Raw genomic sequence first — 26112 nt, forward strand, 5'->3', positions numbered from 1 at the left:
CCACCTTTAAAAAACTAGTCATGCCATAGGAGATGTGTAGCTGTGTGTATGTGAGGTGTGCATCTGTGTGAGTTCGAGTGAATGTGTTTATTTACTACACTTATTTTTATTGGTGCTAACTGGTTTCTGGACATTTTATTGTATTCACTGTAAAAAATGTTTTACTTTTATTATCTTAACTGTTAAAAGCCCTTCTAGGGACAGGTGTTGCGAATTAGCCATGGCTATAAACACTGATACAGGCATCGGATTGTTCTTTATGTAATAATCTATGTTTTTTTTGTATCTGTCCCTATTCAAATAAACAACAAATAAAATAAATAAATGTGGACACGAGCCCAAGCCACTGCGTTAGAAAACAGAATATAAAACGAAGTGGAATTTACAAAGATAGCTCAAGCACATTTTGAATCAAAACACAAGTTTATTAGGGTTTTTTGGGGTTTATTTTTTAATCACCCATCGGCTGATTGTTTTAAGGTCGATGGGCGATGCAAGGCGCTGCTGACGCGAGCCGCGAGGCTAGAATGCTCTTGCCTGTTCTAGAAAGGAGACTGATCCAATGCAGCAAAGATATTTAAAGTCCCTACTACTATAGCCTATTGGCTATGTCGTGTCCCCAGAACATCAGCAGTGAACTCCGTCAGTAAACCTAAGCCTAAATAAAACACACATCGGCAAACCTGACCTTACCTGACTAGGCTACTGTAAAAAAAATTAATTGTAATAAAAACACAATTTAGCACATAATTTCAACATGCTGCTATTTAGCCTACTACTAATTAATGCCTAATGCACTTTATTTTTTTTGCAAAAAAAAGAAAGCTAGAATAAAATAACAAGTCATTCACGTTATAGGCTAATTAACTCTATGCATTATGTCAGGGTGACGACTAGGACGAGCCTGTTCTGAAGACTCCCGTTCATTTTGACTGCATGGGAAGATTATTAAATTATTTTTAATTATTTTTCGTCACATCATCCGCCCGATCCGTGGTTTATCTGCAGAGTCTGCGGCTGTAACCGCCAACCGCGCATCTCTAGTGTGTGTGTGTGTGTGTGTGTGTGTGTGTGTGTGTGTGTGTGTGTTTCTTAGCAGCTCTGATTACCTCACACAGACACGCAATGAAAATTTAAGCCTTTTAGCCTTTTTTGTTCAAACCGGAGTTAGACAAAGATGGAGAGATTTAAGAAGAAGTGACAACTTGTAGAAGCTTTGAGCGTTGTAATTTTGCAGAAGTTGTTTATGCTCAGACAGCAATATTACACACTAACTAAAGTTAGAAACTGAAAATCATAATCAACTACCCCTTTAAAGGAGAAGTTCACTTTCAAAAAAACTTTTGCTGATAATTTACTCACCCCCATGTCATCCAAGATGTCCATGTCTTTCTTTCTTCAGTCGCAAAGAAATTAAGGTTTTTGATGAAAACATTCCAGGATTTCCCCCCATGTAATGGATTCTATTGGGACCCAAACGGTAGAAGGTCCAAATGACAGTTTAAGTGCAGCTTCAAAGGGCTTTAAACGATACCAGACGATGAATAAGGGTCTTATCTAGCGAAACGATCGGTCATTTAAAAAATAAATAAAAAAGTTTAAGTTTTATAAGCACAAATGTTCGCCTTGCTCTGTTCTGTGATGCGCGTTCGTGACGTCACGTAATACGCAATTACGTTGAAAAGGTCACGTTTGAAAAATTTCTGTCCTGAAGAAAATGTTCTTTTTGGCTTTTTAATATTAAAACACCCAGGATACGCACACGAATGGGCATTTTAAACGATAAACTGACACAAATACATTTGAAAATGTGTATATGGTCCTCCTTCCGCACATTTGTAAACACGTCAAGCGTGACCTTTTCAACGTAATTGCGTATTACGTGACGTCACGAACGCGCATCACAGAACAGAGCAAGGCGAGCGTTTGTGCTTATAAAACTTAAACTTTTTTATTTATTTTGGAAATGACCGATCGTTTCGCTAGATAAGACCCTTATTCATCGTCTGGTATCGTTTAAAGCCCTTTGAAGCTGCACTTAAACTGTCATTTGGACCTTCTACCGTTTGGGTCCCAATAGAATCCATTACATGGGGGGAAATCCTGGAATGTTTTCATCAAAAACCTTAATTTCTTTGCGACTGAAGAAAGAAAGACATGGACATCTTGGATGACATGGGGGTGAGTAAATTATCAGCAAAAGTTTTTTTGAAAGTGAACTTCTCCTTTAAACACATTTCTTAAAATTATGCCTCTGTTCCTCGAAACTCTCCGTAACTTCCGTAACTTCTCACCCAGTTCCCCAAACTTTCTATTTTCAGGTCAAAATGAATCTCTCCACTCAAAACCATTCAATCTTGCTGAAAAAACAAACTTTGCCCTACACACACATGACACACAAGCCATCAAAAACACACACACACTACAACATAGTCTTACACACTGCTGAGATCAATTCAAATCAATACTACAGAAAAATGTAATCCGCAAGTTATGTTGTTTGTGGTTCTCCCCCTCAACAACCTTTTCACTTGATGAACAACAAAAGACACAACAAATGTATACATTTGCACATTTTTTTTATTCCTTAATGTATTGTACAGTACAATACACCAAACAACAACAACAACAACAACAACAAATGACTGGGGAGGGGGGGGGGATCCTCTAGTGTGCCTGATCCACCCCTGACACACATCAACTGAAGTGTCTAAGCTTCTTCCATTCCATCGTCTCTGTGTCCTACAGAAATAGAAGTACTGATTACTGTGACTGTAACACATTCCTTTTACAAAATGGAAGCATTCAGAAACTCTTATCGGTGAAGCGACTCAAGTGTGGCTGAACTTGTTGCCCAGTCTCCCTCATAGTCACACCATGGACACGCACATGGGCAACTAGAGTAGCACCAATTTCATCCGAGACTGCTTGTCTCTTTGCCCTTCCCCTTCCTCGTCTTCTTCCTTCACCTCTTCCTCAACTCCCTAACGCTCTCCTCCTCCTCCTACCACTCTCCTTCTAACACTCGGACCACTTTACATCGGACCCAGGATAGATCCCTGTGGGACACCAGTGGATGTACATCAGCTGATTGGTGATTCCTTACTTGAACACACAGAGATCGATCTGACACGTATGATTCTATCCACTTACTGTATGTGTATTTAAAGAAAAATTAAAACTAGATAACTTAGGTATAAGGATTTGATGATTAACAGTATCAGAAGCTTTCCTAAGACCAAGAAACACAGCTCCAATTACACCACCTTTATCTTATAGAGACTTAATTTTTTCTATAAAAAAATCTATTAGCAGTTTCCATTGAATAATTTGCTCTAAAGCCAAACTATTATTCATGTGACAGATCATTTGCTCATCTAATTTCTCAACAATGTTTGATACTGTGGGTAAGATACTGACAGGCCTGTAATTGCAGGCCGAAAGGGGATCTCCACTGTTAAATATTGGAACTACAATAGCCAACTTCCAGATACTTGGAAATTTACCCTGAGAAATCAACAGGTGGTTTGATTAATGTTGAACTAAACTTAGGCATAGTTTAAGCATAAACTTTAAGCATATCTTTGAAGTGCTTAGACTGTCTGTTTTATATGTGAATATCTAGTAAAGTGTAATTTATTCCTGTGATCAAAGCTGAATTTTCAGCATCATTACTCCAGTCTTCAGTGTCACATGATCCTTCAGAAATCACTCTAATATGATGATTTGATGCTCATTAACATTTATGAATAATATCAGTGTTGAAAACAGTTGTGCTGCTTCAGATTGTTGTGGAAACCGTGTTTTGTTCAGGATTCTTTGGTGAATATGTAGCGTTGCGAGAGAGTAGAGAAAGTTGAGGGGTGTTTACTACACTCTCAACTAGAGAGACGCCAGAAATGGCAATATGTGATCGACTACGCCACCCCGGAAAACCGGGCAAATAATAACCCTAAGGGCACACAGGTAAGACATGAGTCGTATACATAGAAGTAGAAAAGTTTATTTTGTTCGTCAATGTTGAATAATAAATAGCTAGAAATTTCAAAGTTAAAAACTCCTACATTGGCATTATAATAATGAACACCATCAATCGGCATCTACTCATACACACAGTAAATAACAGACTCAATTTAAAGAAAACAAATTAACCAAGAGCAGAGGTATCTGGAGGTACGGGCCAGCTGCCAAATTGGAAAACAAATTTTTGAAATTGAAAGTCAAATAATTCAAGGATCTAAACCACTTGATACAAATTAGGACTCACAGTACTACATGAAAACAAGTTAACATTGAAATAAACCAAATTCACTCAGGTTTACAGTGATTGAAAATAAGACACAGAATGAACAAAAGAAGAAAACCAAATAATCAAACATAAAACCATACGTTACCCAAAGCTAAACATACATACGAGATGCTTACAAACCAATGGAATTCAATAGGCGGAGAGGAGATAGCCAGCCCGCACAGTCAGACGAATGCACAATCCTCAATAGCGACAGAATCACAGCAGCTAATGGTTGCTATCGTGATGAACGTCGAGGCAAAACAGCGACATAGTCGCAATTATACGCAATCAAAGTTCAGTGTTGATGCTCAATTCCCACAAATAGCCCAAGAGACCCTCAGTTACGCAGGGGGACCGCGGGATGATCACTGCACACAAACCGCTTCGTAGTCGCGCACCATATTGCAGTACAGCGGCTCAGTCAGGAACACATAAGTGACATGCTATCATGCGACCGAAGACAAACAAATCGTAAATAACCAACCACGGTCAATTTCTTCTTGTTATATAAAAACGGCTACTCATACCTGTGAGCAGTGGGCAGCCAGCACACAGCAGATGGGGAAACCAGCTTACAGTCTAAGCCTGGCAACGAAAGAAATTCACATCAACCGCTTACACAGCACGAGAAGCACGGGTTCACCCCAAACGAGTCACATACCTGCGGCAACCACGGATGACATCACAAGGGCAATACCAAGACGCATGCCAAGTGGCCACAACCCGTCCTTTATACAGTGGGGGAAAAAAGTATTTAGTCAGCCACCAATTGTGCAAGTTCTCCCACTTAAAAAGATGAGAGAGGCCTGTAATTTTCATCACAGGTACACTTCAACTATGAGAGACAAAATGAGAAAAAAACCCCAGAAAATCACATTGTAGGATTTTTAATTAATTTATTTGCAAATTATGGTGGAAAATAAGTATTTGGTCAATAACAAAAGTTTATCTCAATACTTTGTTATATATCCTTTGTTGGCAATGACAGAGGTCAAACATTTTCTGTAAGTCTTCACAAGGTTTTCACACACTGTTGCTGGTATTTTGGCCCATTCCTCCATGCAGATCTCCTCTAGAGCAGTGATGTTTCAGGGCTGTCACTGGGCAACATGGACTTTCAACTCCCTCCAAAGATTTTCTATAGGGTTGAGATCTGGAGACTGGCTAGGCCACTCCAGGACCTTGAAATGCTTCTTACGAAGCAACTCCTTCGGTGGTGTGTTTGGGATCATTGTCATGCTGAAAGACCCAGCCACATTTCATCTTCAATGCCCTTGCTGATGGAAGGAGGTTTTCACTCAAAATCTCATGATACATGGCCCCATTCATTCTTTCCTTTACACAGATCAGTCGTCCTGGTCCCTTTGCAGAAAAACAGCCCCGAAGCATGATGTTTCCACCCCCATGCTTCACAGTAGGTATGGTGTTCTTTGGATGCAACTTCTCCTCCAAACATGACGAGTTGAGTTTTTACCAAAAAGTTCTATCTATGGTTCATCTGACCATATTACATTCTCCCAATCCTCTTCTGGATCATCCAAATGCTCTCTAGCAAACTTCAGACGGGCCTGGACATGTACTGGCTTAAGCAGGGGGACACGTCTGGCACTGCAGGATTTGAGTCCCTGGCGGCGTAGTGTGTTACTGATGGTAGCCTTTGTTACTTTGGTCCCAGCTCTCTGCAGGTCATTCACTAGGTCCCCCCGTGTGGTTCTGGGATTTTTGCTCACCGTTCTTGTGATCATTTTGACCCCACGGGGTGAGATCTTGCGTGGAGCCCCAGATCGAGGGAGATTATCAGTGGTCTTCTATGTCTTCCATTTCCTAATAATTGCTCCCACAGTTGATTTCTTCACACCAAGCTGCTTACCTATTGCAGATTCAGTCTTCCCAGCCTGGTGCAGGTCTACAGTTTTGTTTCTGGTGTCCTTTGACAGCTCTTTGGTCTTGGCCATAGTGGAGTTTGGAGTGTGACTGTTTGAGGTTGTGGACAAGTGTCTTTTATACTGATAACAAGTTCAAACTGGTGCCATTAACACAGGTAACGAGTGGAGGACAGAGGAGCCTCTTAAAGAAGAAGTTACAGGTCTGTGAGAGCCAGAAATCTTGCTTGTTTGTAGGTGACCAAATACTTATTTTCCACCATAATTTGCAAATAAATTCATTAAAAATCCTACAATGTTTTTTTCTGCATTTTTTTTCTCATTTTGTCTCTCATAGTTGAAGTGTACCTGTGATGAAAATTACAGGCCTCTCTCATCTTTTTAAGTGGGAGAACTTGCACAATTGGTGGCTGACTAAATACTTTTTTCCCCACTGTATATCCAACAAAAAGGGAGGGGAATTAATAAACTAAGCGCAGGTGTATGACATTCCCATAGGTGGATTCAACCACCCTGCTACAAATAGAGCAGCATTTTCTTTTTAATAAAAAAGTCTTCATCCTTGCTAATAAATGTATTAGTGTCTTAAAAAACAATATTGACCCCAAGCTTTCAAACAGCAGTAATCCTTTTATATGTGAAGCTTGAGTGTCCAAATATTTGTGTGACCACTTTCTCAGTCCCAGCTCATAAATCTCCGTCTGTAATCAGTTATAACACAATCCACATGTTCCACAGACAGACAGGGCTGAGAAAACAACAAGATGAACGTCTCTCATACTCTCACTGTGTTATGTTTTACTTTACAGATCGGTTTACACTGCAGGGATGTTGTTGATAGCCTTTTCCACTCCTGGTAAAGAGCGTTTTTATCTTTATTTGACCTTTAGTGTATTGCTAGTTGAGTGTGTGTGTATGATGAGTGCTGTTCCCTCCTGCAGTGAGCTCTGTCCTCCTCTTCCCCGCTCTGTCCTTCATCGCTGTGGGAGGAATCCTGTTCCTGATGACCAACATGCAGGTACTGAGGATCCCACAACACTCTTCAAACGTTTCTGATGTACAATATTAGGGAACACTTTATTTTCATAGTCCACTTTAGACATTTTACTAACTATTAGTATGTAGTTGCAAAGTTACTTATAGTTAGTAGAATATCTGTTGGGGGACCATCAAAACAAAGTGTTACTGAATATTAATATCAGAATATGAGGGTGCTTTTGGTTGTTACGACCCCAAACATCAGGTTGGGAGGTCGCTGGTTTATTTAATACTGTACAACCTCTTTGAAAAGCTGGATTGGGGAAGGAGATTGGTGTTATTAGATCGCATCCATCTCTTTTATTTTAAGACCAAGAAATAGTCAAGTCAGTTATACAGTACGTATTGTTTCAAAGCAGCTTCGCGGTTTTGTTCTCATCCAGGAGTATCAGTGCATTCAAAACAAGAATATCACTGAATATTAACTGTCTTTTTCACATTTTCCATTATATGACCCTTTAACATAAACGATGAACCCACATGTAATGTCCTCTTCATGATGTCCTCATCTGTCTCTAGGTGGCGAATCTCTTCGGCGCTCACCGCTCCACTATAATCACTCTGTATAACGGAGCCTTCGACTCTTCCTCTGCGATTTTCCTCATCGTCAAAGTAAGGCAAATGAAAGCCTCACATCAGATGATTATGCTGAGATGAGATGACTGATGTCGATTAGAAAGGCCTTGAATCGTGATGGTCCGATCTCTGTCTTTCAGTTGCTGTTTGAGGACGGCGTGCCTCTGCGATGGTCTTTTCTCTTCTTGTCCTGCTGTAGTGTTTTTCATCTGTTCCGCACCTTTGTGCTGATGCCTCGAACACACATCCCGTACCCGCTGCCGGAGGACTACAGCTACGGGTAAACCACACGCTCAGTCCCTATTCCTCCAGAAACACTCAGTCCCTATTCCTCCAGAAACACTCAGTCCCTATTCTAGGCCTGTCACGATTATGAAATTTGGCTGACGATTAATTGTCTAAAAAATAATTGCGGTTATGCCGATTAATTGTCAGTTTTAGGGCTTTGGCGATTAATTGTCTGTGTTAGGGCTTTGGCGATTATGCCGATTAATTGTCTGTTTTAGGGCTTTGTGCTTCATTCATTAAATAATTGTGATGAATTTAATCCTTTGTAAGTTATCATTTTGCAGTGTAAGATTACAGTTAACACCTTTAAATATTAAATAAATATATTCAATAGCTATGACAATTTGTTTATTAAGCTTAGTGAGTGTATAAATCAGCAGCAAAAAGTAATTTTTGAAAACATCTGCACAGTAATTTAATAAAATCTAAACATGTTAATAAAAACAAATGTGCACAAACCATGATAATATGATACGCTTCAAAACAGCGGAACAAAGCGCGTATGCGCATCGCGGGTGCAGAATGATGTGCTTAATGCAACATGGAGTCACAGTGCGCAGCGCTGCACAAGTGCGCATTTAAAAGTTCACGGCACAAAGCGAAGAAATGTCGAGGGCACAAATCCTAGTGTATATCAGTCCAACAGTTTATTGATCATTTGTTTCTTCACAGTTTTAAACTCCAGTTATTGTGCGTCTGATGCCAATTCATAGTCCTTGTGCTGTGTAGGCACACGGTAGCGAGCGAGTCATTTAGAAACAGCAAAAAACTCCAGCAAAATAAAGTCATTTTATGCAAATCCACAGCCCTTTATCTACAGATCAAGCATTATAACGTCAATGTCACATTGGAGAAAGTTTTACCGTGTATCCTGTCGTAACCGGACGACGCGAGCTGTTTGAATGCTGAATGGAATGATTGACAGCTGCAGACGAGTTTGTGAACTTTAATTTAACAATGTAAATATACTACTGTCCCTCACATTAAGCTATGGAATGGCTTCAGATGACTTTGAATATATTGCTGGAAAACATAATTAGTGCTTGTCTATTTATTTTGGTCCATGACTCCCCCTTGTGCCGTAGGCCTATAAAAGAGCGCAATAATCGCGGTTGTCTGAAACAATCGCGGTTAGATCAAATAATCGCGATCAGACGGTTATTTAATTATCGCGACAGGCCTACCCTATTCCTTCAGAAACACTCAGTCCCTATTCCTCCAGAAACGCTCAGTCCCTATTCCTCCAGAAACGCTCAGTCCCTATTCCTCCAGAAACGCTCAGTCCCTATTCCTCCAGAAACACTCAGTCCCTATTCCTCCAGAAACACTCAGTCCCTATTCCTCCAGAAACACTCAGTCCCTATTCCTCCAGAAACACTCAGTCCCTATTCCTCCAGAAACGCTCAGTCCCTATTCCTCCAGAAACGCTCAGTCCCTATTCCTCCAGAAACATGTAAACCACACGCTCAGTCCCTATTCCTCCAGAAACACTCAGTCCCTATTCCTCCAGAAACACTCAGTCCCTATTCCTCCAGAAACACTCAGTCCCTATTCCTTCAGAAACACTCAGTCCCTATTCCTTCAGAAACACTCAGTCCCTATTCCTCCAGAAACATGTAAATCACACGCTTAGTCCCTATTCCTCCAGAAACACTCAGTCCCTATTCCTCCAGAAACATGTAAACCATACGCTCAGTCCCTATTCCTCCAGAAACACTCAGTCCCTATTCCTCCAGAAACATGTAAATCACACGCTTAGTCCCTATTCCTCCAGAAACACTCAGTCCCTATTCCTTCAGAAACGCTCAGTCCCTATTCCTCCAGAAACACTCAGTCCCTATTCCTCCAGAAACACTCAGTCCCTATTCCTCCAGAAACACTCAGTCCCTATTCCTTCAGAAACACTCAGTCCCTATTCCTTCAGAAACACTCAGTCCCTATTCCTCCAGAAACATGTAAATCACACGCTTAGTCCCTATTCCTCCAGAAACACTCAGTCCCTATTCCTCCAGAAACATGTAAACCATACGCTCAGTCCCTATTCCTCCAGAAACACTCAGTCCCTATTCCTCCAGAAACATGTAAACCATACGCTCAGTCCCTATTCCTCCAGAAACACTCAGTCCCTATTCCTCCAGAAACATGTAAACCATACGCTCAGTCCCTATTCCTCCAGAAACACTCAGTCCCTATTCCTCCAGAAACATGTAAACCATACGCTCAGTCCCTATTCCTCCAGAAACACTCAGTCCCTATTCCTCCAGAAACATGTAAACCATACGCTCAGTCCCTATTCCTCCAGAAACACTCAGTCCCTATTCCTCCAGAAACATGTAAATCACACGCTTAGTCCCTATTCCTCCAGAAACACTCAGTCCCTATTCCTCCAGAAACACTCAGTCCCTATTCCTCCAGAAACACTCAGTCCCTATTCCTCCAGAAACATGTAAACCATACGCTCAGTCCCTATTCCTCCAGAAACACTCAGTCCCTATTCCTCCAGAAACACTCAGTCCCTATTCCTCCAGAAACACTCAGTCCCTATTCCTCCAGAAACACTCAGTCCCTATTCCTCCAGAAACACTCAGTCCCTATTCCTTCAGAAACACTCAGTCCCTATTCCTCCAGAAACACTCAGTCCCTATTCCTCCAGAAACACTCAGTCCCTATTCCTCCAGAAACACTCAGTCCCTATTCCTCCAGAAACACTCAGTCCCTATTCCTCCAGAAACATGTAAATCACACGCTTAGTCCCTATTCCTCCAGAAACACTCAGTCCCTATTCCTCCAGAAACACTCAGTCCCTATTCCTCCAGAAACACTCAGTCCCTATTCCTCCAGAAACATGTAAATCACACGCTTAGTCCCTATTCCTCCAGAAACACTCAGTCCCTATTCCTCCAGAAACACTCAGTCCCTATTCCTCCAGAAACACTCAGTCCCTATTCCTCCAGAAACATGTAAACCATACGCTCAGTCCCTATTCCTCCAGAAACACTCAGTCCCTATTCCTCCAGAAACACTCAGTCCCTATTCCTCCAGAAACACTCAGTCCCTATTCCTCCAGAAACACTCAGTCCCTATTCCTTCAGAAACACTCAGTCCCTATTCCTTCAGAAACACTCAGTCCCTATTCCTTCAGAAACACTCAGTCCCTATTCCTCCAGAAACACTCAGTCCCTATTCCTCCAGAACCATGTAAACCATACGCTCAGTCCCTATTCCTCCAGAAACACTCAGTCCCTATTCCTCCAGAAACATGTAAACCATACGCTCAGTCCCTATTCCTCCAGAAACACTCAGTCCCTATTCCTCCAGAAACATGTAAACCATACGCTCAGTCCCTATTCCTCCAGAAACACTCAGTCCCTATTCCTCCAGAAACATGTAAATCACACGCTTAGTCCCTATTCCTCCAGAAACACTCAGTCCCTATTCCTCCAGAAACACTCAGTCCCTATTCCTCCAGAAACACTCAGTCCCTATTCCTCCAGAAACATGTAAACCATACGCTCAGTCCCTATTCCTCCAGAAACACTCAGTCCCTATTCCTCCAGAAACACTCAGTCCCTATTCCTCCAGAAACACTCAGTCCCTATTCCTCCAGAAACACTCAGTCCCTATTCCTCCAGAAACACTCAGTCCCTATTCCTCCAGAAACACTCAGTCCCTATTCCTCCAGAAACACTCAGTCCCTATTCCTCCAGAACCATGTAAACCATACGCTCAGTCCCTATTCCTCCAGAAACACTCAGTCCCTATTCCTCCAGAAACATGTAAATCACACGCTCACTGGCCGCAGTCCACTGCCTCCTCCTGGAGAACACCAGAGACATCTTTACATCTCTATATAAGCTGTAAATAACACCAGAACTTCACCAGTGGGGAAACCTCAAGCAGTCTCAGTAGCCGCGTTTCCATTACAGATTTGCGCAAAACTTTTGCGATATTTTCTAAATGTCGATAAAATCTATTGCGAAATGACGTAGTTTCCATTAGCCAATGTTATGCGCGCTAAACCATGTTTTTTTCCTCTCGCGATAAGTCCTTCCAAAATTCATGGCAACTGATGTTAGTAGTTTTATGTATATCCCAGCCACCGCACTGGACATCAGTAATGATGGAAGGAGACGTAGGCGTGTTATTCAAACATTAATGGCAAGGAAAGACCCTTATACTGAGAGCGGATGAGGGTTTTCTGGGTGTTTCTCCCTCAGATCTGCTTAAAGGTCTTGATAAATTGTGGCATTTCTTTGTTGTTTAGAATCCATTATTCCTGTAATTATTTTGTCTTTTATGAGTTTAATAAAGAACTCTGTCTCGTCTTCTGTCCAAACATACTGTGTCAAAAACTGTTTCCATTGCAGTTTTGCGAAATATTCCTTTTTCGAATTGCCTGAAAAAGCTCCTCATGCGAGCGTAAAGACTTTATTTGCGATATATGGGAGGTTTTGTTTCCATCGGGCGTATTTTCAGTTCGCAGTTTGAAGCGTAATGGAAACGCGGCTAGTGTTTCATATTGTCTACTCAGTTTCTTTGGGCTTTGCTTTTTTCTTCTTCAGAATACTAGTAGCTTTGCACAGATTACTTTATGCTCTATGCTTTATACTTCACTGTCTGCACCGTATATCTTTCCTCCAACAATGCTTTGCCTGTGACTGTTTCTTATTTACACCAACAGGGTGAACTGTGGAGTAACCCGGGATTATGCCATTGCAAAGATTGAAGAGAAGAACATCCAGACTTCTAACGGTGAGGAGGAAGAGACGTCTGCCCAAGGCCAAACCACAGACACCACGGGTAGGCAAGAGTTCAACACTAAACACCATACCTGTCAACACTCCCGTTTTCCCCGGGAGTCTCCCGTATTTCACACCCATCTCCCGCCCCCACTCCCGTTTTGTTATTTCTCCCGTGAAACTCCCGTAATTTGTATGGCCCAAACGTCGTTATATGAATAATCAACCCGTTCCAAGGTTGTCCAGTTGCCAGATCTTGTATGAAACCCATCCTACTCACGCAATCAACACATCATACAAATTTCAACCCATTTGTGAGCTCAACCTGGCAACCTACAACCCAGTGTGCCGTCGATATCTGCGCAGGTTGTGGACGCGGGAAGTTGAATAAGCGTTACTGGTAGAAATGGGAAAAGACTCAGTGGTAAGTGAATATTTAACGCAATTAACGCAGCATCCGTTTTTTTCTGTCATCCTTTGGCTGCATGGTGTTACATTATATGATGCGCTTTTATTCTTGCTAATGCTTTTAAACCATTCAAGCCATATCTTAGGCTACTTATTTTATAAAACTTCCTGGGAATACATTTGACATCGCAGCCTGACCTTGACGGAAATAAATATCCTACGTCAAAAGTACCAGAGAAGAAGTCTCAGCTGTGCTCAGATCTGTAAACCGTACAGTGGCTTTGGTTTTTCAATCCGTACCCGTTTCGCCCCGTGGCTCAAAGGGACACAACAAAAATAGGGACAAACGAGAAAGCCAAAATAGAATGCAAAATTTATTAACAAAATAGAACTACAGTATACAGAAAACAAAAACTACGTACAAGGTAACAGTGAACAAATTCATAATCCGTGCACGCTTTCGCAATCGTTGTTTTGTAAATCGTTCTTTCGCAATAGTTGTTTATAATATTCAGTTCCTTTGAAAAATTGTGAAATACTGTTCCAATAGGTGAAGTTACACAACAATATGCTGATCGATTACATAATATTTGGATGTAATATTCAGTTCCAGTGAAAATCTGTTCCAGTTAATGGAGTATACACAGGTGATGTGTAATATTCAGTGCCAGTAAACTCCACCCGCTGGAACAGTTTCTGTTCAGTTTTGCAAACTGTACTCACAGATTTGTGGCCTATACCTTATTTTAGAAATCTGTTTTTCTGTATATTGATTTGTTGTGTATTGTTAAGATGAATACAACTGTCTTAACTGAATTTTTCTATGATTTGGCGATGGGGTGTGTAATGTATAGATGACATGAAACCGCATGTGGTTGAACTGAAACCCCCCCAGGTCACCCAAATCTTGACCGGTATGCTAAACACACTTGTTACATGTGCTATTTGTGCTATACGCCTGTGCAGTATAAAGATCACAGTAGAGATAGACCACCCATTTTTAGCACACAATTCAATATAGAAACAACAATGTAACATAACTACACTGTAAAATGTCTGTGATTGTTACAGAAAACAGATTTTACAGTCCAAACCTGTTAATACTGTATGATTCATGATGAAAATAGTAAAAAGACATTCCTAGAGGTCCCTATGTGACACATCACATTTGAATGATTATATTTTATGTAATTAATTTTGTTTCTGGACAGGCCACTTATGATGAACTCAGGGCACTAATGTTTCAGTTCCTGAAAAACTGTCACATTGTTTTTTGTGGGTGTTTTTTTTTTTATTTGCCATAAACTGTTTTATTCACGAACAATCATGTTATGTGTTACTTTTAGTGATAACACTGTTGGTAACATTGGTTATATAAAATACTATAAATGCTATAAATAATACCATATATATATAAAAAATTAACTAAATTAATAACTTTTTTACAACAAAAATGAAGCATCACTGAACTTATTTAAGCTGGACTGTGACTCTATTTTTTTCTGGAAACAAACTTTGTTGCATTATTTTCCTGTTATCTCTGTAAAGCTGCTTTGAAACACTCTGTGTTGTGAAAAGCGCTGTATAAATGAAGGTGGCTTGATGTGACTTTAGATTAACTTGCTCCTAAATGTCTTGGGGTTGGTGATTTTACATGTCACTTCCTGTCTAAGTGGGCATGTCTTGATTAGAATAATCTGCAGTGTGCATGAAACAGTTTCTCTGTGACATTCAGATCCTCACCTGGCCACATTATTGTTTGTTTGATTGTGAAGTGTATTAACACTATGTGTGTATGTTTTTGTCAGAGCGTAGTTTCAAGAGCTGTTTCCTTTCCTGGTTCTTCTGGTGGCATTTGCTGTGGCTTTCTGTGATGCAGCTGAGACACTACTTGTTCATCGGGACCTTAAACCCAATGCTGAATCATCTGGCCGCAGGAGAACCAAGCCTCGGTACACACACACACACACACACACACGTATAGATATAGACATGCAAACAGGCTCAGGCTGCTTCATGAGACTGAATGCTGTTTTCACTCAGTGTTCTTGTTGTTGTCTCAGTCAGCAGATATACGAATGCGTTTGCGTTCACTCAGCTGTGTGGGATCCTGTGCGCCCCCTGGAACGGCCTCATCATGGACCGACACAAGGGAAAGCAGAGAGAAGCAGGTCAGCACACACACATGCACACATTGCTCTCATCTCTTTACAGGTATTCAGTGTACATATGAAAACATTGTAGGAACTTTCTTGTCCAAAAAGACCATTTATTAAATTAAAGTTTCTAAACAAACTTTCTGATTTCTGATGTCAGTAAGACCCATTTAAGGGATAGTTCATCTTAAACTTTTTTTTTTAATTGAAATAAAGCTGAAATAAAATGAGAATATTAGATAGCAATCTAATGCTAAATATTAATATATCCCAAGGCAAAATATTTAAGTTTAGTTGAAGTTGAAGCAATAAAATTACTAAATGGAAATAAATAACAACTAAAACTGAACTACTAATGATAAATCAAACTGAAATAGTACTTATAAAACACTAATAAAAAATGACAAAAGCACATACAATTACTATATTTTATATTTTATAATATTTTAACTTGAATTTAACTTGAAACACACTGTGTTTCCACTGTCTGGCCAGTGCGAGCAGAGCTTTAAACGGGCGGGGCTAATAGCCTCGGGTCTGGAGTGCCGAGCCCAAAACACACTGTGTTTCCAAAACGGGCCGGGCGGGGCGGGGCTAATAGCCTCGGGTCTGGAGCGCCGAGCCCAAAAATGTCTCCGCAACGAAAGAAATCACTGGAAACTAGCCAGATTGCAAAACTAACATGATAAAAGCGACTGTTTGCTGGCATTTTTGTTGTTTACTAAAGATTTCAAACCCAAGCATCGATGTTTTAACCAATAAGTGATACATTGATCATAATGAATTAATTTGTGTCAAGATTGCACATTAGTCATACAGAAATAAAGTGGTTACCGTTATTTCACAAAAGAAAGAGGACACACGTAGCCTCCTGCCTGTTTCTGTTTATTTGTAGTCACATGACAGTATGTTTACATCACATCCAGAAAGAATAAACATTTCTACAAATATGCCACTACAAATACGACCTGAGGAGCTTATACAGTATATTCAGTCAGAGAAACAGAGGAAGCTCCTGTAAAACCAGAGTTGCTTTCTTCTATGATTTGTCTGATTTCTTCGAGCGGTCATATTTACCATGTTTACTATGGTAGTGGTAATAGCGCGCATAGTCTTTTGCATTGCAAGTGTTTCTGCCTTATATGGTGATCAGAATCCACATCGGAAGTTATTTCAAACACTTGCTACTGTATGAAAGTGAGTTTTGAGCTAAAATTACGGTGGCCGAGAAGGGTCACAACACATACAAACGCCACAACAACTACATATTCAGAAAACAACTTCGTCGATTTCACATCACGTACGCTGCAAATATTCACAGCACGAGCAAATAGGGAAACGAACTGCAAACTGCAAAGACACAACGGAAATGTTTCCAGGGGGGCCATAATCAGTGACGGACCCGCATCCATCCGGTTGTCTTCGCGCTGAATGTGCGCTTTTGAGCTTTTTATCAGAGTACATCGACAAGTCTGGATAAAAGAGAAACACTTACCTCTTGTAGCCATAGACAACAAAAGCGTATTTGCTCGTGCTGTGAATATTTGCAGCGTACGTGATGTGAAATCGACAAAGTTGTTTTCTGAATATGTAGTTGTTGTGGCGTTTGTATGTGTTGTGACCCTTCTCGGCCACCGTATAAAATGATGTTAAAAGTCTTTAAGTATTGTGCACAAATTTTATTAACTAAATCATGGATCCATTTATACTCCAATTAGAAAAAGAACTTTGAGGAGGTGATGTCCACTAAAGTGTGAGTCGTTAAATGAGTATTAATTAGATAGGAGACACGATATAGGTGGGGTTACATAAACTAGTAGTTCTCTCATAAAGCATGCATAAAACAAAACAAAATACAATGCAAGAGACACTATACATCATAAAACAAGGGTGTAACTTTGGTTTGAGAAGTGGGGGCGACACAAAATCTGGGAAATTTTACATTACATACTGGGCATTTACATACATTTAGGGACTGTGGTGATGCAAAATTATTGCAAAGAAATAATTAAGTTGATTTTAATGATAAATTCTGCCGAAATGAATAGTAGGCTACTAAACTATGAATAACAAAAAGAATATCTTACTTTTTTATTGTTTAATAGGGGCCGACCGCCAAGACTTGAGAGAATCATTTTATAAAGTCAAAAATGTTCAACATTAATGTTTTGTGTGTAAATAAAATTGAAATAACGTGAGACTCAATTTCCACTGTAATGTAAAAAAAACATAAAGAATATGTTGAATATAAATATAAAAAGAGAATATAAAAAGTATATTTTACATAATTGTTTAATATCATCTTTTTATGAATGAAGGCCAGTATCACTGATAATAATAAGCTACTGATGTCTCCATGAAAAAAAAATAAAAAATCCCCCCAAATTTTAAACATTTATTAGGCTTCAAAAATATAACTTTTATTTTAAGTGAACTTCTAAGAAACAATCCTCACATAAACCCATTATAAATGTCATATTTACCTGTGCCCTTCCTGTCTAACAGGTACGAAATATACAGAAATTGAATAAGGTTATCAAATAGTATGCACTGCATAAATTATAAATTAAATATAGATTAATCCTTATTGACGCTGCAAGCGTTCTTTAGTCAAGAGCAGTGAGTGATTTGCTCTGTTCCCTTTGTTCTTTGGTTAACTTTACTGTCACTTTAAGATCTGCCGCTGCTGACAGGATCTCACGCATTTCATTTTCTCATTTACTCTTGACTTTCATTTTCATTTAGCAATTCATTTCTGAACTGCTAAAACACATTTCTTGAAACCATTACTCACTTTCTCAAAACCTTAAACACAAAACCAATTTTTCAAACCACATTCACAGAACCTCTGACTCTTCTGGCAAAATCAAACAATTGTTTCAAAACCATTTTATCTGTGCTCAGAATCACACAGCGAGTCACTATATGAACACTACAGATCATTCATTAGACACTACATCAAAAAATGGAGAACACAGAATCCAAAGCATGAGGTTACAGAAAAAAAGTATATTGTAACAAAGTAAACAAATTTTGCAATTACGTTAAAAAAAATATATAGTAAAGACAACTTACAGTAGTAAGGTGAATAAACTGTATACTGTATCCACTGCAAGTATAGTATTGTACTGAATATTGAATAGTAGGCCTTATCGCATGTTTGTATATTCTTGAATACTGTGAAAATACAGTGACCCAACTGCAAAAGCCAAAAAGGTTACAGTAAGAAACTCTAAATGAAAAGCATGTTACAGTAAAGTACAGTCAGAAGAGTTGTGCAGCTGCAGAATCAAGGTCGGTGAGAGATTCGTTCTGCTTCAGCATCAGGTCTTCGTGTTGGTCCGGCCGGAGGAGTTTCTCCACATCTCAGACGCTGTCGTCTCTGCAGGAAAAGGGGAAAACCCTAAAGCAGATCCAGCCTTGACAATATTCTCCACATCTGCTCTTCCTCGTCCTCATCCTCTTCCTGCTTGTTCACCTCCTCTTCCTCATCCTCTTCCTTCTCTCCCTCTTATATTGTTTCCATCCATTGTTGGTATCAACATTCAGTGCAACATTTTGAGTAAATGTTGGGACTCTGAACTGACTTGTATTATGCACAGTTGGTTTGGTCACATCATTAGTAATAAGTGTGAACAGTTTTGAGTCGTTGTGTGTAAACTGTGTTGCAGTTGTGTTTAACTTTCGCCTGCCTGTGTTTAGCGTTTTGAAACATAAGTGCATCACAGTGCAAACTGTGTTTTAGTGAGTGAGAATGTGTCGAGTTTTGAAAAAAGAGTGCATGAGATTTGCAAACAGTGTTGTAACGACCTGAACTTGTTTAATGTTTTACAGAAAGAGTGATTTATTCGACAAATTGGTTTAGACTATTGAGAATTTGGTTCAGAGAATGGGGTTTAGTGTTTTATTTAACTCATTTAAGACTGTTCTTGTGAGGATACTCGACAAAACGGACATTTTGGCATAAATGTGTGTTATTGTTCGTTCAAGCGTGAAAGAGAACGGGATGGACATTCACAGACAGTGCTACCTGATCATTAGAGCTTTCAGTGAGCTATTTTTAGAGTGTGGACTCGATGTTTCTGGACTCGATGTTTCTGGACGCGGGCTCTCCGTGTCCTGCTCCTCCGATGACGGCGTGTGGGGGAAAAAAAATCATAACAAATGAATTTGAAAGAGGGGGGGACACAAACGGGATTTTGAAAAGTGAGGGGGACATGTCCCCCCTGTCCCCATAGAAAATTACGCCCTTGTTATAACATAATAATAATCATACACACAATGCCCTGGGATGCATGTTCATTTATAGAAGAGCTTGTCTATAAATTATTGCAGAAGAGTCTGCTTTATGCGTCTTTACTATGGCCTGATTAATAATGAGTTTAGAGCAAAGCTCTGCATTTTGTCAGGTCATAAACCAGTCTTCTCCTGCCTGTTATTCGCAGTTTCGAGGGATGGTCCAGCACACAGAACTATAACCACAGTTGTTGGGGAGAGTGGGTTTGCCAGATAGTTCATTAAATATGAAGAATCATTTCGGTGTCTGATTGGTCCAGCCATTACGTAGTATATAAATATGATGCTAAAATAACACTGGTGCAAGGGTGTCCATAAAGAATTGAAGAGAAAACTAAAAGAATTTATACAGTTTGAATCACTATTTAATTAGTATTAATTAAATTAGATATTGAAACAATTTGCTTGTTCAATAATAATATATCACCCAGTTATTTAATAAAAAAAATTGTCACTTCATTTCTCACACGGTATAAATGATTTTTTAAGAGACATTTTGATAGCTGAAAATATGAATAAACTTCTGTCATGAAACTCTATATGGCGTGGGCATGTCGAGTTTGTACTGTAAGTGCTGTACTTGCTCAGCGTAACAGATCGTTTCCACCAAGACCACATACATTAACAAAGACCACATACATTAACATTGACCACATACATTATCAAAGACCACATACATTAACATGTGATCAAAGACCACATACATTAACAAAGACCACATACATTAACATGTGATCAAAGACCACATACATTAACATTGTCGTATCCATTAGCATGCCAAACACTCAGTGAAAGTTTGGTTTGACTATATTCCTGTCATGACTACCCGCTTCTCTTTAACTTATGTTGTGAACACGGGCCTCAAACCACAGCCTTATCGCTTCCCTTTACTGTGTTCTGCAGGCCAGAGTGAGCGGGAAGCAGACCTGAGGGCGGCCATCTTGTCCCTGTCTCTGACGGCGCTGCAGTGTGTGTTGTTCTCAGTGTGTGCCGCGACCCCTCTCCTTCCTCTACAGTACCTCACCTTCATCCTCCAAGTGCTCAACAGATCCTTCCTCTACGGGGGAAACGCTGCCTTCATCAGCATGGCGTGAGTCTTCTTCACATTAGAGGAACAGCTCCTCCTGTAATCATCATTTAATCACGCTCACGCCGCTCCAAACCTGGAGGACCTTCTGTCGCTGTGGAGCACAGATATACCGGCTGCAGTTTCCAGAAGAAGAAAATCACACAGGTTTGGAAGTGGATTGAGGGTGATTAAATATCAGCAGATCATTTCAGATGTATATTACTCTTGAGAAAAAGAAGTACACTTTAGCTCATACTTATTACTTTAAAAGAAGATACTTAAGTGTGAACTGAATGTAATGTTTTTAGACACGGTGGGCCCTATCTTGCACCCAGCGCAATTGACTTTGTACACTGACGCATGTATCATTCCTATTTTGCACCCGCGCAAAGCGCGCTTTTCCCTCCACAGAAGCACGTCGCTAAACTAGGGAATGAACTTGCGCTCCCTGGGCGGTTCAGCGCAAAAAAGAGGCGTGTTCCAGCGCAAACAATCCCTGGTGCTATTTTACTGTTCCATAAAACAATAGCGCCACTGGCCAGAAAAAACCTAGTCTAAAGTCAGTGGCGCGTTGTTCATTATGCTATTTTAAGGGCGCATACTTGACCATAATGTATAGCGTGCACAACGCGCATACACTTTGATTCTCTAATCTACACAGAAGCAGCAGTTTTCATTTTTGCAAATCATATTATTACAAACGATAGATAGATAGATAGATAGATAGATAGATAGATAGATAGATAGATAGATAGATAGATAGATAGATAGATAGATAGATAGATAGATAGATAGATAGATAGATAGATAGACAATTTATTATAAAAGCATACATCTAGCTTACACATTTACCCACATTATTATATGCCTGTTTAACCGAAGCTAATTTGGGTGGGTTTCTCCATCCCCAATGTCACTTCTCTCTCTTTTACGGCCGTGACGAGAGCGTCGGTCTCCTCGGCTGTGAACCGCTCCTGGCAAATCCGCCGTTATAATAGCAATCCGCCAAGGAAAAAGCGCGCCTGCTCTTAAAGGGAATGTGAGATGACGCTCTGATTGGTTTATTTCACGTTGCGCCCAAACCACACCTATGAGTAATGAAGCGACTTCAGACCAACACATTTTAGATTTGCGCCTGGCGCAAGAGTCATTTATCCCGCCGGGAAAATAGCAACAGCGCCGAGATCCGCCCACAAAGTTACTTGCGCTTTGCGCTTTGACACTTGCGTTTCAGATCGTTAAAATAGGGCCCGGTATGCTAATTGTTATCAAACTTTATTATAGTTAAAAATGTTAATGTAATTTTTGACAAAAGGTTATTAAATGTACTTTAAGGTAAAACTTTTAATTTGACATTATAATGGTCAGAGAATGTTGCCAAAGAGTTGAGCCTCACGAAGACGAAACAAGAAACAGAGAAGATGCAGAGAAACGGGTTTGAGTTGTTCGGTGTAAATGTGTTCCAGGTTTGAGTTGTTCAGTGTAAATGTGTTCCAGGTTTGAGTTGTTCAGTGTAAATGTGTTCCAGGTTTGAGTTGTTCGGTGTAAATGTGTTCCAGGTTTGAGTTGTTCGGTGTAAATGTGTTCCAGGTTTGAGTTGTTCGGTGTAAATGTGTTCCAGGTTTGAGTTGTTCCGTGTAAATGTGTTCCAGGTTTGAGTTGTTCAGTGTAAATGTGTTCCAGGTTTGAGTTGTTCGGTGTAAATGTGTTCCAGGTTTGAGTTGTTCAGTGTAAATGTGTTCCAGGTTTGAGTTGTTCAGTGTAAATGTGTTCCAGGTTTGAGTTGTTCCGTGTAAATGTGTTCCAGGTTTGAGTTGTTCCTTGTAAATGTGTTCCAGGTTCCCGCCGGCACACTTTGGGAAGCTGTATGGAGCAGTGATGGCTCTCTCCGCTGTGTTCTCGCTGCTCCAGTATCCCTGCTTCGCTCTCATTAAAGGACCACTGGGTGGAGACCCTCTTTACGTAAGATCTCAACACTATCCACGCACGCATGTCCTGATCTACAACGTTTCATGGGTAAAGGAGTCTGTTGTCAACAGTTTAGAAGTCTGAAGCACAGCTCACACAGAAGTCACTTTAAAACCATCAGCTTTCTATCGGCGAATCTGTGAGACCAGTTTGAGCCCGTTGTGAAATCAGCACAGTGAAATATTTCACCCTCATTCCTATTGTAACAGATACTGACATAAACTACCCGACTGCTATTCTAACCCTCCAGTGGAGATCATGCTGTGACTATGATAGCGAGCGGTTATTGCACAAAAACACAGTATGTTTTACCAATGGGTTTATTTTATTTCAGTGGTTTAATGCTTTCCTTGAAACTTGTTTTTCCAACATTAGCCACATCACGTCTGCCAAATACTTCTTGAAGGGAAAGGTGGGAGGCAGCCTGAAAATAACATACAGCCGTTGATCTTTTGAAAATCTCTCAGCATTTGTTTGGCAGATGTAGATTCAGCATATTTGTCATTTTTCTGAGGTTTTGAAACTGTTCTGTTCAAGTTTCATCAGTCAAACAGCCGTCTAGATAAAAAACATAAGAACCGTATATTTAAAGGGGTCCTTTTCTGCTTTTCTCCATGTTCATCTGTCTTTAGTGTGTGTAATGTTCCTGTTTGATCATGAAAAAGCTCCAGCGTACGTGAACGAACACGTCACAATATTCCTCATTTAAATAATTAATCTGCAGAATAAAGGGGCGGGGCCTGGTTGAGTTCGTTAGTAGTGTGTTGAAACTGGCGGTAATGGAAATGGGCGGGACACACTCGACCAATCACAACACACTGCTCCAGCCGACCAATCAGAGCACAGTGTGCTTTTCAGAAGGAGGGGCTTCATAGAGACAGGAACTAAACAGGATTGTGTTTCCCAAAAAAAAATCTGAATTCGAATGGAAACCAAGATTATTTTTCTTACCCCATTGGCAGATAATTTTGCTTTTTTTAAGCAAAAATTACTTAAATTACTTTCTTTTTATCTTAAAACAAAATAGAATTTCTTATGTCATTTTACTTCTCTAGTAAATGCTTCTTGATTTAAGAATTTTTAGATATTTGGACTGGAAACAAAACAAAAATACTAAGTAAGAAAGCATTTTTTGCAGTGTAGTCACAAGTTCCGACATTATCATCAAGATAAAGATATATTTTTTGCAAGATATTAAGTCGCATTTGCGCGTTATAAAGTCAGAATAGCGAGAAAAAAAGTTTATATCTCTCAAATCTGACTTTATATCTCTCAATTCTGACTTTATATCTCGCAATCTGAGAAATAAAGTCAGAACTTGCAATTTGCTCTAGTGTGTAAGAACGAGATTATGATTGAATCTGGAAATAAAGCAAAATAACAGAAAAATGAGAAATAATCCTCAGATGTCATATCCGTAATTTATACCAAAACATCTAGCATTAATTCAGTCTCAAACAGGTTCATTAACTGTAGTTATTACTCCACCACCTGCATGACATCATCCAACGAGGTTGAACGACCAATTTGCAACAATATAGTTTCGGGAAACAGTCGTGACTAGCTAGCTGACTTCTTCAGCGATGCATCAGTACTATGGTAGTGAAGCAGCGAGTTACGGCGATGTATGGGAAACACACCAGAGCGTTACTGACAGACTGGGAAGAGAGGAGCTGCAACAATGGAGAATATGAGTAAAATAATCAACATTCAAGCAGGAAAACCTGCTCTAGTAGAGCCTGAAACAACATCAAGACTGTAAGAGGCTATAACTGATCCTCTTTAAAGCATTTCTGCCATTTATGAAAGCTCTTGTTTCAGAGTAACAGCGCTGATTGAACTGTCATTGATTTCTCCAGGTGAACATCGCTCTGACTGTTCTGAGTCTCCTGGCCTTCATCAACCCTGTGTATGTTTACCTGTACTGTCGGGGTCTGGCGGCCCAGAGAACCGCTTCACACTGAAGGGAACATCAACCTGACCTCTGACCTTTACAACTGCTTTCTGTTACTGGTTAGTTTTTCTTTACAAAACTTCAGGAAACGACGTATAATGGAAAGAAATATGTGACTAAGCTTTGAGTGTCCTGTTCTGCAGATGTGAGTAATCTGTGCTGAACACATCAGGAAACCTCCACCCTCTTCACTCACTTATCATGTGTATTATTGTTGGATCTAGCAGTATTATACACTGTAAGAAAAAATCTGAAAAGATACTGCTAATTTTCTGCCAGGTTGTTTACTGACATTTAACCCTAAAACACAATACAATGCAATGTGTACTGTAATTCAGAATAGTACTGTAATTTAAAACACCTGTGAAAAAAGAAAAAAACCTTCATAATAACATCCCAACTAACAAAAATATATTCTAAGAACAATTAGCTAACACTCCCATTAAGTCACATTATTTCTTAATGTTTTTTTGCATGTTCTTTTTTCTTGGTTATGTGAACGTTAAGGGAACATTGCATTGTATCGGTCTTCAGTCATTACGGGAATGCTACTTTTGAATGTTCTCTGTATTGTGTTTACTGTATTGTCAACATTCAAAAATGTGGAATTTTTTTTTCTAATGTTTTGAGAACAAATGACAAGTGTTCATAAGTTTAAGAGAACCTTCCCAGAACGCTCTTTTAGCTGGGGTAGAACATTATGACCTATTTTATACATTTTAATAAAAAAATTGTTGTTTGTTAAAAAATAAAATCAGAAAGCTATTGATAATCATAAAGGGAACACCATAAAGATATATATATGACATGGATATTTTGAGAAATGTCTGCAAATGAATCTGTGACAAGGTGCATATTGAATGTATGATGAGTTTGCTGTGACAGTAACACTCACTGGACTCCACACACACACACACGTCATGTCCAGTCTCAGCCAGTGTTGTGATGCTGTGTGAAACACTGGGTTGAATGGTGTTGGTTGTGAGAGCCTCTGCTGGACACTGCATGAACCTCAACATCCTCAACACTTCCAGCAGAGCTGTTATTCCGTCTGTGTACACACATATCAGTATTACTCCAAATAAAGGGAATTTTTATACGTGCAGTGGAGTCGACTAAATCTGTCTGTCTGTGATTGCTGCCTAACTGACGAAGATATGTAGTCTTGTAAGAATGTTTTGCTAGCGTTCATATTAAAAGTTTTGTATATGTTATTTCTGAATGTTCTCTGGACATTTCCATTTTATTTTTAATTTTTTCTTGGTTATGAGAGCATTAAGGATATACATTTATTTATTTTCAATTTAGAAACATTATAGAATTGTTGCTTTTGAATGCTCTTTGAACGTTTTGAAAGAAGTCATGTTAGCTGAACATCAAACTAACATTTCACAAAAAAGAAATCCCATGAAATAACACTCAACATTATTAAAGACCAGCCAACTT

General features: G+C 39.7%; 1 protein-coding gene across 1 annotated transcript in view; it reads left to right on the forward strand.

Annotated features, from left to right (window-relative positions):
• The window catches only part of slc43a3b (solute carrier family 43 member 3b), a 37380-nt gene extending 11609 nt beyond the window's left edge, over positions 1–25771 (forward strand). The window contains exons 4-14 of the mRNA XM_084133586.1: positions 6984–7030; positions 7116–7192; positions 7732–7824; positions 7929–8068; positions 12758–12876; positions 15032–15175; positions 15287–15394; positions 20579–20765; positions 22583–22706; positions 24572–24725; positions 24810–25771. Of these exons, the coding sequence (XP_083989712.1) occupies positions 6984–7030; positions 7116–7192; positions 7732–7824; positions 7929–8068; positions 12758–12876; positions 15032–15175; positions 15287–15394; positions 20579–20765; positions 22583–22706; positions 24572–24676 (1144 nt within the window). The 3' untranslated portion in view covers positions 24677–24725; positions 24810–25771. The remainder of the gene's footprint in view (positions 1–6983; positions 7031–7115; positions 7193–7731; positions 7825–7928; positions 8069–12757; positions 12877–15031; positions 15176–15286; positions 15395–20578; positions 20766–22582; positions 22707–24571; positions 24726–24809) is intronic.
• Positions 25772–26112: the final 341 nt, after the last annotated feature.

This window comes from Abramis brama, assembly GCF_963993115.1.
Source record: "Abramis brama genome assembly, chromosome: 13".
NCBI classification, from domain to species: Eukaryota; Metazoa; Chordata; class Actinopteri; order Cypriniformes; family Leuciscidae; genus Abramis; species Abramis brama.